The sequence below is a fragment of the Amaranthus tricolor genome, chromosome 15, assembly GCF_026212465.1.
Source record: "Amaranthus tricolor cultivar Red isolate AtriRed21 chromosome 15, ASM2621246v1, whole genome shotgun sequence".
NCBI classification, from domain to species: domain Eukaryota; kingdom Viridiplantae; phylum Streptophyta; class Magnoliopsida; order Caryophyllales; family Amaranthaceae; genus Amaranthus; species Amaranthus tricolor.
Window position 1 is genome coordinate 5,047,884 of NC_080061.1, and position 18,278 is coordinate 5,066,161.

The 18,278-nt window shown below is 33.9% G+C and overlaps 2 protein-coding genes across 2 annotated transcripts; one reads left to right on the forward strand and one right to left on the reverse strand.

The window, feature by feature from the left end:
- The first annotated feature begins 93 nt into the window (after window positions 1-93).
- Window positions 94-11,423, forward strand: LOC130800833 (glycerol-3-phosphate acyltransferase, chloroplastic). The gene is made up of 13 exons (XM_057664534.1): window positions 94-739; window positions 3,950-4,047; window positions 5,430-5,516; window positions 5,700-5,797; window positions 7,348-7,405; window positions 8,362-8,463; window positions 8,567-8,628; window positions 8,717-8,827; window positions 9,359-9,437; window positions 9,880-9,999; window positions 10,070-10,183; window positions 10,275-10,435; window positions 11,082-11,423. Exons 1-12 carry the CDS (start codon window positions 439-441, stop codon window positions 10,410-10,412), a joined length of 1,368 nt encoding a protein of 455 aa, XP_057520517.1. The 5' UTR covers window positions 94-438; the 3' UTR covers window positions 10,413-10,435; window positions 11,082-11,423.
- A 237-nt stretch (window positions 11,424-11,660) lies between these two features.
- LOC130800834 (uncharacterized) lies at window positions 11,661-15,315 on the reverse strand. Its single transcript, XM_057664535.1, has 4 exons — window positions 14,720-15,315; window positions 14,044-14,239; window positions 13,060-13,191; window positions 11,661-12,916 (listed from the first exon to the last, which is right to left on the reverse strand). The coding sequence occupies exons 1-4, from the start codon at window positions 15,007-15,009 to the stop codon at window positions 12,809-12,811; spliced, it is 726 nt and encodes a 241-aa protein (XP_057520518.1). The 5' UTR covers window positions 15,010-15,315; the 3' UTR covers window positions 11,661-12,808.
- Window positions 15,316-18,278: the final 2,963 nt, after the last annotated feature.

Genomic DNA, 18,278 nt, shown 5'->3' on the forward strand with positions numbered 1-18,278 from the left:
AAAGTCTCATTCTAAATCCCAACTATAATCTATATCAAAAAATATCAACTCCATAAGCCCAAATTCTCATTCTCATCTGGCGAGTATCCGAATCGGTACAAGAAAGAAGCACATTCTAATCTTACTCGTAAGCTTTATCCAATACTGAAGTCGACAAGGACCACAAGTTCACAGCAGCACAAACTACAAAAGCGATAGGCGAAAACCAAAGGCCAAAGCCAAGCCCCACGGTCGCCGCCTAATCCTGATTCCTGCATCTTTTGAGAACACTCTCACGGTTCAGTAGTCCACTCCACATCACATTGCGTCTTGCTTTTCTATACTCTACTTTTTATCTCATCTCACCTCATCTCATTTTTTCCATCATCACCATTTTCAATCTTCATCTTCCTTCCGCCATTTTTAATCTTATATTTTCTCTCTCTATACTTCGCAAACATGCTGGTCGTCCTTACTTCCTCTGCTCCGCCTGTTCTCGAACTCTTCAAAGATAGGGTTTCGTCCTCTTTTTCTACTTCTTCGTCTTCTTCTACTTTCGCGTTTACTGTTGTTCTTCGTCGCAATTCGTTCGGTGTAAGAAAGTCTTCGTTGCTTTGTTGTTGCTCTTCTAAGCTTAAATTTATGGCGGATAATAAATCGGTTGATGATGAGAAAGATAAGATTGCTTTCAACAGAGAAAATGAGAAAGATAATTATGGCTTTCATTCTCGCGCTTTTGTTGATGTTCGTTATGCTCAAGGTGTGCTTCGTATTTTTTTGCTAGCATTCAATAATTTATTAAATAAAAGTAGCGGCAGAATTTTCGTTGATTGTTTCATTTATGATATGTTTATTTTAATTAATTTCAGTTGTTTTTATTGCTTGATATGCTTAACTGTTGATACTTATTGGATTTTATGTTTCTCCCGGTGTATTGTATTGCTCATCTATGGAGGTTTTTCGGTTTATGATTTATTGTGTATCTATAGTGGTTTTCGGTTTATTGTTTATTTATGGCGGTAATTTGTTTGATGTTTTGGATGCATTTCTGTAATTTCTTCTTTTGTTTATCTACAATACAAATATAGGATTAAAAATTTTCTCCCACAATAATGTGGAAGTTAATCACTAAATTGTTAATTTTAATCAAAATTTTCTCCTTTATTGGCAAGAGCCTATATAGTTCCCTAGAAGGGAGTCATTGTATTGATTCGCCATTTTAGGCTATTTGGCAGTTAAGGCACTTTTGATAGAGTATTCATTTTCTTTAAGTAGCATTTAGAGGAATGATCTCTAACCTACTAGTTACAAAGGATATTCTTAAGATAGGGAAGTTCATCAGTAACCAGTTTGTTTAGCTTTTGTTCTCTATTGATAATTGTGTTCTATGATGCCCTTAGGTTTGTATATGTGGAATTTCTCCTCTTTTCACAATGATTGAGCTTGGTTCACCCATCTATTGGCCGAAGGTATGCTTAGGATGGCGGAATCTCATTGTGGTAGCAAAGTAGTAGACATATATAGAGGCTAGTGTCTTCCTGTTAAGGCTTCAAGCTTTTCTACTCTAGGGTGTAAGGTGTTGTATAGTAGTCATGAGCAAAGTTTGCAACTATACTCTTCTTTTTCCTGATTGTCTTTATCAAAACAAATTAATATATGGTAGTGTCATTGATTTTTTTGCGGATAATCTCTAGGTATCTTTGACTAATATCCATTGAGGGCGCTTTCTCCCTCCCTGATGGGTACTACAATTTCTATTAAAAAGACAGTAGTAGGGAGCCGAGGGTGTCGTACGTATAAAGAGGATAAAATAGGCTCAGACTCACTTGGTGTCTTGTTAATGTAATTCTTATTATCCTTGAAAGGCAAATTCTTTACATTGTCTGCAAAGATTTGCTTAGTCAGTTAGCATGCCATTCTAAGTTTGACTTTGCTAAGAACATTTGAAGCTTAGGATGAAATATTGGTAATTATTTCTGAAATTTCTGGCATCTTCATTTCATTACATGGAATAGTGTAAAGTTGTGTTCTGGAGCTTGGAGTAAAGCCTTTGTGACGCAGTCATCATCAGCCCAACAGCCTTCCTTTGTCTCGAAGAAGGAGAAATAAGGGTCATTTGACAAACATGGATGGAGTATATGCACAATATTTTGAAACTTCTTAATTAATCAAAAGATGTTGGTTTGAGAACATACTGCTTCTCATCTGGAGCAGTATGATGTTACACTTAGGAGATTTGTGAAGTTTGGCGTTTCTAGTAAGCTTTGCTTTATGCTAGAAATTAAAGTTCAACTAAATGGAAGTATATTAAACTTTAGAAAGTTGTTGTAGCATTCACATTTATTTCTTAGATTACATAATTCCACTAGTTTTGTGAAAATTATAATTATAGAAGTATAATTACCCTTTACCTTTCACACTGTCCAAGCTTTGATGCACCATCCTCAAAGTAAGTTTATTTCATGCATTTAATTTGTAATATTTATAGAGGAAATTTGAACTTCTTGACACCTATTCTAAACTAAATTTATTTATTTTTGCTTCAACTCCAAGCTTTTATCTTTTACCCTCCATTATGCTTGAAATTTAGACTTGATAGGGATGTAGGCATGTAGCTTTGTGTGAGATGCTTACATCATAGTCTTCTCTTATAGTTTTGAACAAAATCAAATTGCGCATTGAGCTTTATCATATTCTTATTTTCATGTACTAGCGGTCAATAAGTGCTTTATTAGTTAGTTTCTAATGTATGGAGCCTTTTTCCAGGCGCCTGGCTGATGTTATGGACTGTGTGGTAACATGGGAGTAGTAGTTGTCTCGTCATGTATCATTACCTTAAGTTTGGGCATTTCCAAGCATTGCCATTTGGAAGTGAACATGCATGATGCATCTATTGAAAGGTTCCATTAAAAATTTGCCCCCTTCTCTTGTCAAAGAGGTTTTTTATTTATGAAGCTTCAATACAATTCCATATCGATTGACCTCGTCTGAATTTCTGAGTTTAGTGTTTGTCGTGTGATCATTTTGTGTGTGTGGGTGGGGGGGGGGGGACTTCGATTCTTTTTTCAGAATGGTAAGTATCTTCTCGAAAAAGAATTCAAAGTTTTGTTATACTTTGGTATGTTCCTTGATCCAATTCATGAGATTGGGATGCATCATATGTAACTCTGAACACATTTCTTACTGAAAAATAGATCATCGTGATCTATTTTGGTTTCACAAAAAGAAAGTTTACCAAAAAACTTTCATCATCGAATGCTTTAGGAAATTGGACATTTTGCCTTGTTGTGACTCACTGATGGGTCCTTCTGTAGTTGCTTGCTTCTTAATCTTGGGAGGGAATGAAAGGAAAAAGAAGCTATCTTATCTCGGAAGCTAATTGGCTTGAATTAATTCTTCAATAACTGGCATTTTGGCCGGGCTTTGAAGACTTTTTCTTTCACTCATCCATAAGGCTTCCATTATTGGTTTAGAAATAGATCATATTAAGATCTTGCTTTGTAAGACGATCTTGCTAAGTATTTGGCGGCTATCAATTTGAGCACGACATTCATTGGTTTATATATTCATATGGTTTTTTATTTTATCCCCCCATTTACCCTGTATTTTGTTGCTTTTTCTCATACATGGATGGCCTCTTTATGGTCAAGCATACTTTAGGTAGGTATATTCTTTTTTTTGTTACAATACAACAGTTAAAAGCTTGTTGATGACATACTTGATAAAAAGCCGTCTTGCATAGCTGCTGTAAATTCCGACCTCCCTTCTCTACGAATGAATGTCTCTTTTTCTCAAGAATCAAAATATGTTTTTGTCAGTTTGGAACGATTCAAGTATACCAGGGAAAACATTTCTGATCTTTAGTGTATCGTTTATGTTTTTCCCTTTCTATTTCAATGGTCTTGGTTGCTTGATACAAATTCTGATTTTTCTTTTTCATAAGCTGAATTTGATATATATTTTTTTGCAGACCTGATTTCTGTAATGAGAAGAGAATCTGATTTTGGAAAGTTGCCTAGAAATGTTGCATCTACTATGGAGGAAGTTTTTCACAACTACCGTAGTGCAGTAAGTTATATTTTCAACCTATTCATATCCATAAACACTGCCTCTAACCTTCTGGAACACTCTATCATAGTTTCAAACAAACGAAATTGTGCTGTAATGATCTTTAGCAACTCCTTTTGAATGGGACTGTTTGTTGCTTTACCCTTTGTCTATCTGTAACACCCCGGTCCCTCGGACCGCTGGTGACTACTCATGGAGATTGTAGACTGGCCCTACAAACCAACACAAGTGCTTTTGGCCTCACTCATGCGCACCTGGGAACACTTCCCAAGAGGTCACCCATCCTAAGATTGCATTGTATTGTTTGCTTACATGCCTGATGAGCCTTTAAGTTAGGATTTTTTTTTTCTTTTCTGATACTTGCTTTCATATTTCTGGCTGGCTTAAATGCCCTTATATATGATAAATCATAGTTATCCTAGTTTACTTTTCAATTTGCCCAACTTTGAAGCTGAAGTGCACGTGTCCTTGAAATTTGTTCCTTAAGAATTTGAGTTCTTTTTATTTTTTTAAACCACCTAAAGCAAAGTGCCGCGTGGCTGTGTGATTTTAGCCTCTTAGGTGATAGATATCTTAGAAGCCTAGAATTTTTATTGCCTTATCAGAAGTGTCCAGTGCTTGAAGAAGATCTAGCAGATTGTTTGTATAAGATCATGTTAAGAATAAGTCACTGTTGGTGAAGTTCTGTGTGAGAGTGTGTGGGAGGCCTATAAGATCATGTTAAGAGTAAGTCACTGTTGGTGAAGTTCTGTGTGAGAGTGTATGGGAGGCTTTGTCCCACATAGGTTGTTTAGAATTGTTTTCACGAGTATATGACTCAAATAGTACTAAGGGATTACGAATTGATTTGGATTTTTTCGTTGGGCCTTCTTGGATGTGTTATGTATTGGGTTGAATGGCCTTTATATATCAATAATGATCATGGGACTTCACAGCTTATAGTAGAATATTATTGTTTGTACTAAAATTTTCTAACCGGTAAAACTTCTTTTGGCTTTGTGATGAACAAGAAACAAATAACAGACTATATTTCCATACTATCGTGAAATTTTTAAACATCAAGTAGAATTGTCATATATGGTGGAAATATTACTCATAGCTGAGCATTCTATATCAATTAAACATCTATTGGAAGTAGTTTCTGTGTCATAGCATGAGTAAGGCTTTACACAGCCAGCCCTTGTGGCTTTTCAAGGAGTAAATAGTTTTGAATCATTTGAAAACTCTTGTAGATTTTGTTTAATGTGTGTAAATAACATCTTGGTTGAACTAAGAAAACTTCCTACCTTTTCCTTAGGCAATTCGGAATTTTTCTTGTCGCATGTATGCATTTATTATGTTCTCCTTAAGTGATAGTAGCATCTACTGCTTTGACTTTTCAGGTTCATTTAAGTGGAATTTCTCACCCGGATGAGGTTGTGCTCTCAAACATGGGTGCTATGCTGGATCTTGTATTATTGGATATGGAGGTATATGGTACTTATTGAATTGCTATCTTAAGTCATCCCAATGAAAATACTGAAGACCATAAAAACAGTGTATTGGAGGGGAGAGTGTAACAACATTCATCTAGCGAACATTTTTTTAATGTTTTTAAAGTTTGTGGGTTTTATGCAAAACTTAGCTGCTTACGTGGTTATAATATCTTTCAGGACCCTTTTGTATTTCAGCCCCATCATAAAGCTGTTCGAGAGCCTGTGGACTATTATTTGTTTGGTCAGAATTACATTCGAGCATTGATTGATTTTGGGTGAGTTAAACCTCCGGTTTTTCTCATCATTGCTTGTAACGATGTTTGATTTAGTTGACGTAAATCCAGGTCAACAATCTGTGTCAATGTGATTTAGCTTCAATCACTTCATTTTTTTATGTCGATTTCAAACTTTTTAGTCCCCCAAAATTTGCCTCAAATGCTCTATTTTGTGGGAGATTTGACCAAATACCTCCTTATCCAATAACACGTCTGTTTCTCTAATGGTGGTGAGTTATGTGGATGTTGTTGTGGGAATGTTAGAAGGTTATTCCCGTATCATTGAAACTTTCCAGAGCCGAGTTATTCAGGATTCTTAATAGGTGCTTATTATATTTTTTATTAGTTACACTAATGAAAACAGTATATTAGAAACGTCTTGTTGACATTACTTTCATGTACAATCTTTGTTACAGATCCACAGCGATTGCGTAAATGCTAAATTGATAATAGCCCCCTTCTTGATTTTTATGTACTTTTGCTTGTGCATTGTTCTAGATAATTTGTTGGATATGTGTTATGACCGGGGTTAGCCATGGCCTTAGCAGATTGAAAGGATCTGGACAGAGATGGTGGTTAGAACATTGAATGGAAGTTGACATGTAAAACAGAATTTTAGTCAATGAAAATAATAGATCCTATTGATCATAAGATAGCTACAACCCTAAACATAAGAGCATTTTGAGTACTTCGAAAAGTGTATGCATACTAAGTAAATTTTCAAAGCCTCCATAAAACCTCATTCCACTTGAGCTTATAGTTTACACTTCACCTTATGACAACTCCAGGATTCTAACAAATTCTAACAATTTATTTAGTAATTCCTATTGTTAGGCTAATTTACTCTTCTTGATATTATGTTTCTCTAATAACTAAGATACTTGTATCCCACTTGGGTATACTCCGAGTAGGTAATGCTAGTCATAACTCAACAATATGTTATCTACTTTTGCTGGGCTTCGTGTGAGTATCTATACGTGAACAAAATTTGGTGTAAATGCATTGAATTTTAGTTTTGACCGTCTGGTTGTCATAGTATCTTGTATCCATGATGTCTGCTGGCTGGTCTCTACAATTGTTTTTAAGTTGTAAGATAAAGTACTAACCTCACAATAGTTGTCGTTGTTTGGGCTATATATATGTACATATAAAATGCAATAAAGCAGGCTCTTTCAGCAATGGGGTCTTATAGCCAACATTGTAACATAACTTCCCATAATATGCTTTAGGCATCAGGCTAAGTTGAAATTCTTGGTGTGATGAACATTGTGTAGTGTTGTGATGTTGCTGTTTGATTCCATGAAATTTGTAAAACACTACTTGTCAAATAAGAGTTAAGGGCTTCAAGTGCTAATTTTATTGCATTAGTGTATTGGAGGGGGACTTCCATAGGCTATTCTTCTGAAAAAAGGTTTGACATACTTTAATATTTCTAGCCTGTTTCATATCTTTAATAGAGGGGCAATTCTGTGGAATTCAACATAACTATAACAATTTTAGTGTTATAATTTCTGGTTCTTGATCCTGTAATTATCATTGTTTCATTTCAGAAATTCATTTGTTGGAAATATTACCCTTTTTCATGAGATGGAGGAGAAGCTTCGACAGGTATCCAATTTTGCCCTTAGCTTGTGGTAAGGGTATATTTTTTGAATGTATGTACTAAATGGAGGATAATGTCTGAAATTGTAGCTTATCTATCATTGCAATTGTTTTGTGGTTTCTTTCTATTCAAAGCTCTTAACAAAATGCGCCTCTCGCCCCATGAAAAAAACAATAAAGGGATTTCGTTTTGTCAAGTAAAGCTCACTATCCTTGAGTGAGTTTCATTGCTATGGTTTTCTACTTGCTGTACGTTGGAAATGGCCCTGAGATGAGTTGCGCATCTTACTTGTTAGTTTGATGGAGGATTTAGTAGACTCATTCTTACATAATGATGTATCGATTTACTTAGCTATACTTTTTATCTTAGTTATTGTGATATTAAAAACTTGAATTGTGGACTTGCAATCTGAGGTGTGCATGGTTCCATGCTTGCTGCTACAGTAGACATGGGGTTTGGAATCAATCATTTCAGACATTTTCTGCTGCTGATAGTGGGATTCATTCTTGTATATGCTTTCAATTTGCTTTTGAGCGATTTAGATTGTAGATAGAAAAGTGTATGTTTTATCATTTGGCTACAGTTATCATTTTGGATCATTGTGAGGAATTTACTCTAGACTCATAATTTGATTTAATAGAAGTATGAAGGAATATGCATTAGACTTGATGGATGAAACTCGATCTGGTTGTAGGAAGCCTTTGGTAATATTTGAAGTTATAACTATATTATAAACAAGTTTGTGGGTGTTTTTTGGGCTCTTGGGCGTGGAAGGATGTACTTGTACAGCTGTGCTCTTTTATTTACTTCTTCCTTTTTAGTAGTTTTGTTCTCATATCAAGGAGACAAAGGAGCCCCCCCTCATCATTATGCTTGCTCAATGTTTTTTACCTGTAACTTGTGCGTATGATTGATATTGGTGCAGTTTCTAACATTGCAGTTTAATTCCCTAATGCTGCAGGGGCATAACATTGTCTTCATGTCTAACCATCAAACTGAAGCAGATCCTGCTGTTATTGCATTGCTACTGGAAAAGACAAACCCATACATTGCAGAAAATATGGTGACATCAATACGCTATTTGTCTTATATGTAATATGCACTCTTTGTTGTGCATAAGTATTTCAATGCTTACATGATAAAAGTGTAACTTCTATATGCTGCAGATTTATGTAGCAGGTGATCGAGTTGTAACTGATCCTCTTTGCAAGCCCTTTAGCATGGGAAGGTGATTATCATATGATCCTTCTAGCTCAAGGAAGTTGGCTTGTTCTTGATGATGAGCCATCACTGATTTTATATTTTGTTTGACTCAGGAATCTTCTTTGTGTTTATTCTAAGAAGCACATGCATGATGATCCGGAGCTTATTGACATGAAGAAAAGAGCAAATACAAGAAGCTTAAAAGAGTTGGTCTTACTTTTAAGGTAATCACATTATTGGTTCTTATGGATTCATCTATGTTAAATATAAAACCAGAGTTTCTGTTTGATTTTATGTGATCTTTTAGTGTAGGTTCAAATTGAGCGCATATCTGGTTTTTTGTCTTAAAAACTAAAATAGTTTTCTAATGTAAAAATATTATAATGGTCCAAGTAAAATGACTTATTAAATTATGTGCACTTCTTATTTATGTAAAGTTGCACATGATGTTTGCTACCAACGGTTAATCGGAAATAACCTTTTTGTTAATTTTAACATTTATAAAGTATGATTGCGTATATCCGACTCTTCCAAACCCACCCTAGGTGGGAGCCTTTTAATGACATACATTGGGGTAATGGAATGATGATGATTGTAAAGATATTAGTCTTTTCTTGTGCTCTTATCTGCCTCTACGCCTTATTGAGTGTTACTTAAAACACTTTTGGATGTCCCTTAGTAATGTTTCATACTGGAATACTTCTCTCCTTTTCACACTTTTTCGTTTTGTGTTTTGAATTGATATCTTTATCTAGAGGTGGTTCGAAAATAATTTGGATTGCACCCAGTGGTGGAAGAGACCGTCCAGATGCTGTCACTGGTGAATGGTATCCAGTAAGTTTTTATCTGTGACATGGAACTACAAATAATACACCTGTTGCCTTTTGTTCTAATTTGATGCACTTTTCAGGATGATTTTTCTGTTGATTTTCTTGTTTCTTTTACACTGGGCTATGTGATGTCGTTAGCTTCCGGATTATTTATTCTGATTTTCTCCTTGGATGCTTTTCTGCTACTTTCTGTAGTGGATCTTCTAATAAATTTTACTTAATCGAGATATTTTCTTTTAGCTGTCTGTTTTCTGGTTTTTTTTATGTAAGATGCATTAACCTCTTTCTGTCTTTCATGCTCTATAGCTTTCTGTAGTTCATAGCTGATGGCATTGTATCGATAATTTTCATATACTCCTATAGTCCTTGCTAGTGAATCTATCTTCTATTTCCTTCCTTTTATATATTGCCTTGCCATTTCGATGATACTGATTGAAAAGCATCAGGCGACTTTTGATATCCCTTCAGTGGATAACATGCGAAGACTTGTACAACATGCTGGTGTACCCGGACACATCTATCCATTAGCATTGTTGTGCCACAACATTATGCCCCCTCCTGCTAAGGTATCTTGGTGTTTTTGCAGGCATGGTTAAATTTTTGCTTTTATGCTTCTAAATTTATTTTCCCTAACAGGTTGAAAAAGAAATTGGGGAGAGAAGAATGATATCTTATCACGGAGTTGGGTTATCTGTGGCACCTGAGATTAATGACTATGATCTCTCTCTTGATGGCAAGAATGAGGAAGAGGTTGAGTTTTTTTCTTTTTCTGATGTTGTTTGCACCATTGGCACACATAATTATCTTCAATTATTAATAATTTATTGTCCATCTATTACAGGCTAAGTCAGCTTATACACACGCATTGTATAATTCTGTGACCGAACAATATGAAGTCCTTAAAGCTGCTATACATGGAAAAGAAGGTTTGGCTGCATCAACACCAACTGTCTGTCTGTCACAACCTTGGATCTGTTGACACTAGTGGCATTTTGCTTATAGGTAATAGTTATTCTGTTTTTTAACTTACGAAATAATAACAATATGCAATGATCTATGGCTTTTTATATGCTCATTGCTCACAGAAATTATTCCAGTTGGTAGACTTTGGGAGCGGTCTTATCCTGTCCTAACCCAAAATTTCTCATAATTCTTGTCTACCCCTTTTTTGTTTTTTTCTCTTTTTTGTTTCAATACTAACTACTATGTTTTGACTTTTGAGATTCAATAGTGTATACTTTTAGGGAAAAGGGAGGAAGTAATTTTTAGTTTGGAGGGAGCTTATAACATCACGTCATTTAAGCATCTCTAGCTCTAATCTGGGTAGCAGTGTGAAAATTTTATGTTCAGATGTATTCCGATTATACGTTAGAGCATATACGTTTACATGCTTTCTCTTGCGGAAAGAGCTAGTTTTGTTTCAGACATGTCAGAGGTTGCCTTATGAAAGTAGAAATTTGATCCGCAAAATCAAAAGTTTACCAGATTTTACAGAAAGTAAAGAGATTATATATATCTAATACTACATGCCAAACTTTAACATTAAATCTTTTCAAACTATATTTTTAGAACATTATAACATGATATTTCATACTACTACAGCTCTGTTCTTTTCATAGTCCTAATGACATTTCTATTTGTATTGCAGGTTAATAATTGTATACTGCTAGAGAACTCGTAGCTTACCATTTTGCTTTCATCATTCTTACAAGCTTTAGAGCTGCAATTTTGAGTGCTCTTTACGTTTATCGGGTAATTTGTTCCTTTTTTGTGGGGGTTTCGGAAGGTGGTTGAAGTTATCAACATTCCGATTTTTGCTGGGTTTTATTCTTCGTAGATTTTGGCTCTCTGAAGAGATAGTAAGTCTCATGCTTTCAGAGGCTTTTTGTACAGCATTTTTTTTTCTTACCATGTAAATGTACACTATCATACGATTACATTGTTGTACTAATAATAGTTTTAATATATTTAAGTAATATGTTTTTCTTGACTGCGCTTTATTACGTTACGCGCTGATTTTTACTAGGTGATGACATGCAGACCACAATTAAGTGGATATTTCTTTTATAGGTCGTTTGTTTTGTTGGGATTTTGAGTGTGGAAGGAACTTTGAAATAAATGAGCTTATAATAAAAAAAAATTAAAACCTAAGATAATATAATAATATATGACATCTCTGGAGTATGAACTTATAATGAACTTTGAAATAAATTAAAACTTGACATACATATGACATCTCGCCCTAAGTGGGTCTAGAGCCGTCGAATGTGGACTTAGTTTGGTTGGCAATTGGTGCCGAGTCAACGTCTCTGGAGTATGTTTGTGCTAGGTTGCACTAAAACGGACACGGACACGACACGGTACGGGAAAACGTCAACTTAAAAATGGCGGACACGGGGACACGAAAATGGTAATATAATAATATATGTAAATAAACACTTTAAAAACATAAAACTCACAATTTTTCAACTTTTTAAAATTCAAATTACAACACTAACATTAAGAATCTAAGATTAACAAATAACATATTAACAATTTAATATTAACAAATAACAATTAACAAATATTCAAAGAGGATATACAAAAAAATGGGAATCGAGGTGGGGCAACACCATGTAGAAATAAAAGATATTATTTTTTTTTAAAAAAATGTGTCCTTAACTCCTTGCCGTGTCTTTTGCCGTGTTCCTTCCGTGTCCGCGTGTCCGGAAAAAAATATTGGACACTTTATTTGGCGTGTCTGATTTTTGCATGTCCGTGTCCGTGTATTCCGGTGTTTATGTGGAGGAGCTTAAAAAATCATATTGCGGTAATGGTCGAAGCATATGCTCAAAACCAAAGCCTACCATCAAACTACCGCACATCTGAGCACTACATTATCGTTACCCTAATCCGCGGAATATGAATCCCATATCATCAATATTTAATAGGAAAAATATATCAATTTTTCCTTCCCTTCCATCCTCTTCATTCCCTCCTTGAATAACAATCCAAACAAAACTCTTACCGAGGAAAAAAAATCCACCAAAAATGTCTTCAAGTGGGGTGCTATTCTGTGAGACTTTGAAATTATTACAAAAATGATTATTAAAAGGATTATTGTAATTTTCTATGCTTTTTAAATTTATTTCTAATGTATTACTATTCAAACAATAACATAACTTCAAAATTTTTAAGTCTGTACTAGCAATTCCAACTCTAATCTTCCCTTTACTTCCCCATTCAGAAACCAATTAGAAAAGCCAATACTAGCAGTACCTCAATGGCTCAATGTACAACTTCAATAAGTGAAGAAACTAAAGTTAGAGCAACAAAAATCATGAGGAGATGCCGAGTCACATTGATTCAACATCCAAGCATTAAGCCTCCAAAATCCTAAGCCCTTTGTTCAATGGTTGCCCCTGGTCCATATAACAAACGGCAACGGTCCGTGAACGAACTGACTAATCGAGAGACCACCTCCCGAAAGAACATTGATGCCACCTACACAGAAAAAGTCATCACTGAAGTGAGGAAGAACCAGCATGCTATCATCACATGTGATATAACAGTGATATAAAATACGCAATCTTGTTGAAACTCTTGCGGTTGAAAACAGGTTTGCAAAAGCACAGAATGCGCATTACCTGCCGGTAAAGTGGTGACCGGAACTTAAAATCAACCAAGAAGTAAAGGTTACAGGTCTCCGGAGTTGGTCCTGATCTGAATTCCCATATGTTGATCAAATGTTCAAAGAGGTTGCTTTGAGATGCAGTGGTCTGATGATACCATAACAAAGATAGCATATCAGTAATATACAATTATCAATGTAAATCGCCAAATACTTTCATACACATTTACATCTACACTTAGACATTCCAACAGGAAAATTTTAGTAAATCAAGCAAATGATGACACGGAAGAGTATTTAAGGGAATATATTCTCTATTATAGTTGGTTATCGCTACTAATATTTTCTGTTAGGATATTATTAGTATACAATTTAAGGGGAGGGGAGTTTTGTTCATGTTTTGGAAATTACAAAATGTGTATACACATTTGGTTATTTTGGGCATACTCGATATGCTCTCGCGTTCGTTGACATTACTATAGACAATACAATCTACCATGAACATTCTGATTTCTGCCCATTACCCTAATTACTTCAAATCTGTCCGGAAACTTCCTTTCTGCAACAGCCATGAGCATCTAAGGTCAAAACTACCCTAAAATTAGATCATCAAGGGAGCTAAAACTGGTTACATTATGAGCCAAGTCGTGACACAAATTCAGATGAGTTCAAACATGAAATACATATACGATTTACTCATATACCTAATTTCTTAAAGATTGAATTGTACAAATTGTACCATCATCGTTTTTGACGCAACATCATTAAATAAAGTATTAGGAGTCTAGGTCTCTGGGACTCATCCATCAACAAAAATCTAAATTATGCTTTTGTGGGTTATGAAAAAGACAAATTCTCAGATGAAACGGTCTCACAGTGATAACTTCAGTGATCACTTAGTAACATTAAAGTGATTGCTTATAGGATCATCTAGAAAATTTGACTAATTATATGGGCTCTTCTTAGGAAAATCGAAGTTAGGAGCGATTTAAAAATGTACCTTAACCAACTTTGGCTTGTCTAAAACCACATGTGAGATGTAACTCTCATTGAAAAATTTAAAACCAATCTCTAATTCAGCATCAAATGATCCATCAGAGTGATTCCGTAGTATTTCTGATCTTTGACACCAAGGTAAGAAATCTTCATACAGATCTACAGCTGCCACAACAGCAAACAGCTGTTCAGGAGAGTACCTGTTTACATAATCTTAGTTTCAAGCTTCGGTCTTCAAACATCCAAAAGATGTGAAGACATGGTGCAAATCAATTATGAAGAGGAAAGCTTTATTTGACAGTATTTTACTCAAAAGACAGCATTAATAACATCTTTCTGTAAAAGAACTCCCACCAAATGCAAAAATCACTGCAGGACACAACTGTAAAGCCCTCTCTATTTGCTTACTTCTTCCATTATGGTAACTCAGTGATGAAGATACAATCATACAACCTTTGAATATTCTTAATACAGTGATTAAAATATTTATACTCAATGACAAATCTCTTTAAATGGTTAAATTATCAATATCCAAAAATCAATCATACTGAATATCAAATCTCTTTTAATGTTTAAATTATCAATACTCAAAAATCACTTCAGAATTAATCTACAACTTTATAATACACAATTTTAAATCAAAACACTAAATAGATACAAATGCAAAAAGTAAAACTTACCCAACAACAAGTTTTTCCTCATAGACCTTAGATAAAGCACTCCCTTCTTCACCGTTTCCAAAACTCAAAAACCATCTTTTCTGCAGATTATCATAACGATTGAAGAAATTTCTTGAATGATCAACTAAATCTCTAGAATAAAAGCTATCAATTTTAGCAATGCTGCTTAAACATCGAATTGGAACGTAATTCCCAGCCTCAACTGCATTAATTCGATTACGAATTAAGGGTTTAACGTTGTGATGTCTCAATAATCTGACAATTTTCCATGTTGATAAAAATTTCGGCATGATGATCGACTAAATTAGAAGGTCAATATAATACAAATAGCAATTGAATCGGGGAAAATCAGCGAATTGTTATGGTGAGGTGATATCAAGAATTGAATTGTTGGACAAAAATTGGAGATAAGAGATTAAAAAGGGAAAACGGGTTTATTGAAAGCGAACCCTAATAAGAAAGATAGAACGTGAAAACAGAGATTTCGGGAGAAATAATTTAATTTAATGTTTCTGCTTTGAAATGGAAATACTTTTTCCCACCGGCTCCGGGAAGTAAGGTTTTAGACTTAGGACATTTGTTAAAGAGATATTTTGTAGTTGACTGCCTTTCCATGGAACATATCAAATAAGAAATTTAGTGAAAAGAAAGTTTCACGAGTAAGTTTTACAAAGACATCGTCTCTCACAAGAGCTTGTATTTGTTAAAATTGTAATTTGGATTTACGAATTTAAGATTAAGTTATTTTTTATTTTTAATTGAAGTTAAATTTGTTTAAAAATAGCTTCAACTCAAAAATAGTTTATATGGTTCTTATTAGTTATTATATTTTGGGTTTTTAATCCATACATTATATTGGTTTTTAATATTTTCAATTTTATATAAATAAAAATTATAAAAGTTAATATGATATATATATATATATATATATATATATATATATATATATATATATATATATATATATATATATATATATATATATATATATATATATATATATATATATATATAGATTTTGGATCAAATGAGAAGGGGTATGAAAATGAGAAGGGTGAGAAGTAATCTAAACCATTCATTTTTTTGATCAACGGACAGATTTAATTAGCATTTTTTCATAGTTGCACGCGGTTCAATTTGGATTTTTCATGTAATTTGAACCGGTTTTTTATTGATTAACCGGTTCAATATATAAAGAATTTTTTTTTTCTCTCTCCTACTTTACTTTCTCGACATTTTCTTTGCGTTCCATCCTCAAGAATTTTCGTCTTCCTCCCGTTCATTTTTCTTGGATTTTATTTGTTCTTCAATCGTTTGAATCTCAACCGTTCCATCCTGCTTTACTTTCGTTTGAATCTCGACATTTTCATTGTTCTTCAATCGTTCTTGGATTTTATTTCAGGTATTTCAGTTCTTGATTTAAGGGTTTATTTTCTTCGATTTTTGGTGTTTATTTGAATATTACTCTGGTATTTGATATTTAGGGTTAATTTCTGTTGATATTATTTGATATTACTCTGCTTTACTTCAATTTTCATCTTGTTCTGCGACTTTTCATTTTCATTCGATTTTTAGGGTTAATTTCTTCATCTTGTTCTGCGACTTTACTTCGATGTTTTGATTTTTTTAGTCTCGACATTTTGATATTATTTTTGGTTTAATTCTGGTATTTTAAATCTTCGATTATCACTTTTTTTTTTAGTTGTCATGGCAAAAACAAGAGGTTCGTCAACTTCGAAGTCAGGTCATCAACGAGGTCGCAGTATTCCAGTTGATATTCCCTCCACTTCTAATTTACATTTGAATTCCAACACAAGAAAGAGAAGAGCTGAGGAAACTGACAATGTACAACAAAGGTCTGTAAGGTATGTTGAATTCCAAAATTGTAATTCCAACAAAGTATTCCAGGTCATCAACATTGTAATTATTCATAGTCATAGTATCCTTTATTGATAACATAGTATCTTTTTCTAAGAACATTGTATATTTTTTTTGTTGTTGCAGGTTGAGATCTACATTCCAGACAAAAAGTAGACCTTCTCAATTGATCAAATTGATGAAGGGATTCACTGAGAAACAAAAAATCTCAGTGAGAGAGATTGGTTTTGGTGGCCTTCTTAATTTAAAGTTATGTAGAAATCCATCTGCAATGCTTGGTTGGCTTGTAGATTGTTTTGATCCCGGTAGTTGTATGTTTTCGATAGACTCTTTCAAGTGCTTTCCCATTTCTGAATATGATGTATATGATGTTTTTTGTCTACCTCTGAACCCAAACAATGATGTAGATATAGTTTCAAGGTGTGCGAACAAGTATAATCCTGATTTTCCCTTGAAACAAGAATTTAGATCCTTTTTTGGTTATGAAGATACAAATGCAGCAATTCCTTTAGAATTGCTTGAACGAATGATCCCTAGGATGATTGATGGTGGGGATGAGTTCAAGCAACTTTTTGTGTTGCATGCTATTTCTTCTTTCTTAGCCCCAACCCAAAACAGAACAATAGACCTTAAGATTGTAAAGTCTATAGTAGATTCGAATAAGATTAGTTCTTTTAATTGGTGTAAGTATGTGCTTGATCAGTTTTGTGACTCTGTTGTTAGATATCGTAAAGGAAAGGTGCAATTTTTTTCTGGATGCATTGTTTTGTTGGAAATAATTTATTTTCATCGTTTGAAATTCAAGAATATCTCTTTGCCATCCTCTTTACCCCTTATCTCTCATTGGACTGATAAGGATGTGTCAAAAAGAATTAAGGAGGAAACATCTGCTAATCATTTTGGCAGTGGTTTAATTTTGAGTACATATCCCGTGAGTCAGACGATGGTTTTTGAGTATGGTCAAGCTGTTGGGTTAAAGGTGAACAACGTTGATATTGGTCAACCAAGTGTAAATGCAGAACCCTTCAGAGATCAAACAGTGCAAGACGATGATAAAATTGAGTTTCACTTGCCGTTAAATGCAATGCGTAATTCTGAAATACGCCAAGTAGCTGAGGATGTAAGTATGATCTTACTTATTTATGTATAACAAACATTTTAATGATAACACAGTAGCATTCTCCTGTATCTTTAAGTATGATCAAACACAGTAGCATTTTAATCACAAACATTTTAAGTATGATAACACAGTAGCATTCTCCTGTATCTTTAAGTATGATCAAACACAATAGCATTTTAATGATAACATTTTAATGATATGCACAGTAGCATTTTAAGTATGTAAGTGTAAGTATGATCAAACAGTAGCATTCTCCTGTATAACAAACATTTTTCAAATTTTCAAAATAGAACACAGTAGCTATACATTGTCATAGTAACTTTTAATCACAACATAGTATCTTTTTCTAAGAACATAGTAGCATTCACCTTGGCAACAAATATTTTTCAAAATTTCAAAACAGAACACAGTAGCTATACACAGTCATAGTAACTTTTAATGATAACATAGTATCTTTTTCTAAGAACATAGTAGCATTCACTTTTGGAAAATAATCATAACATAGTATTTTAAGAACATAGTTACTTTTAATTTGAACAACATTTAACTTTATCTTTACTT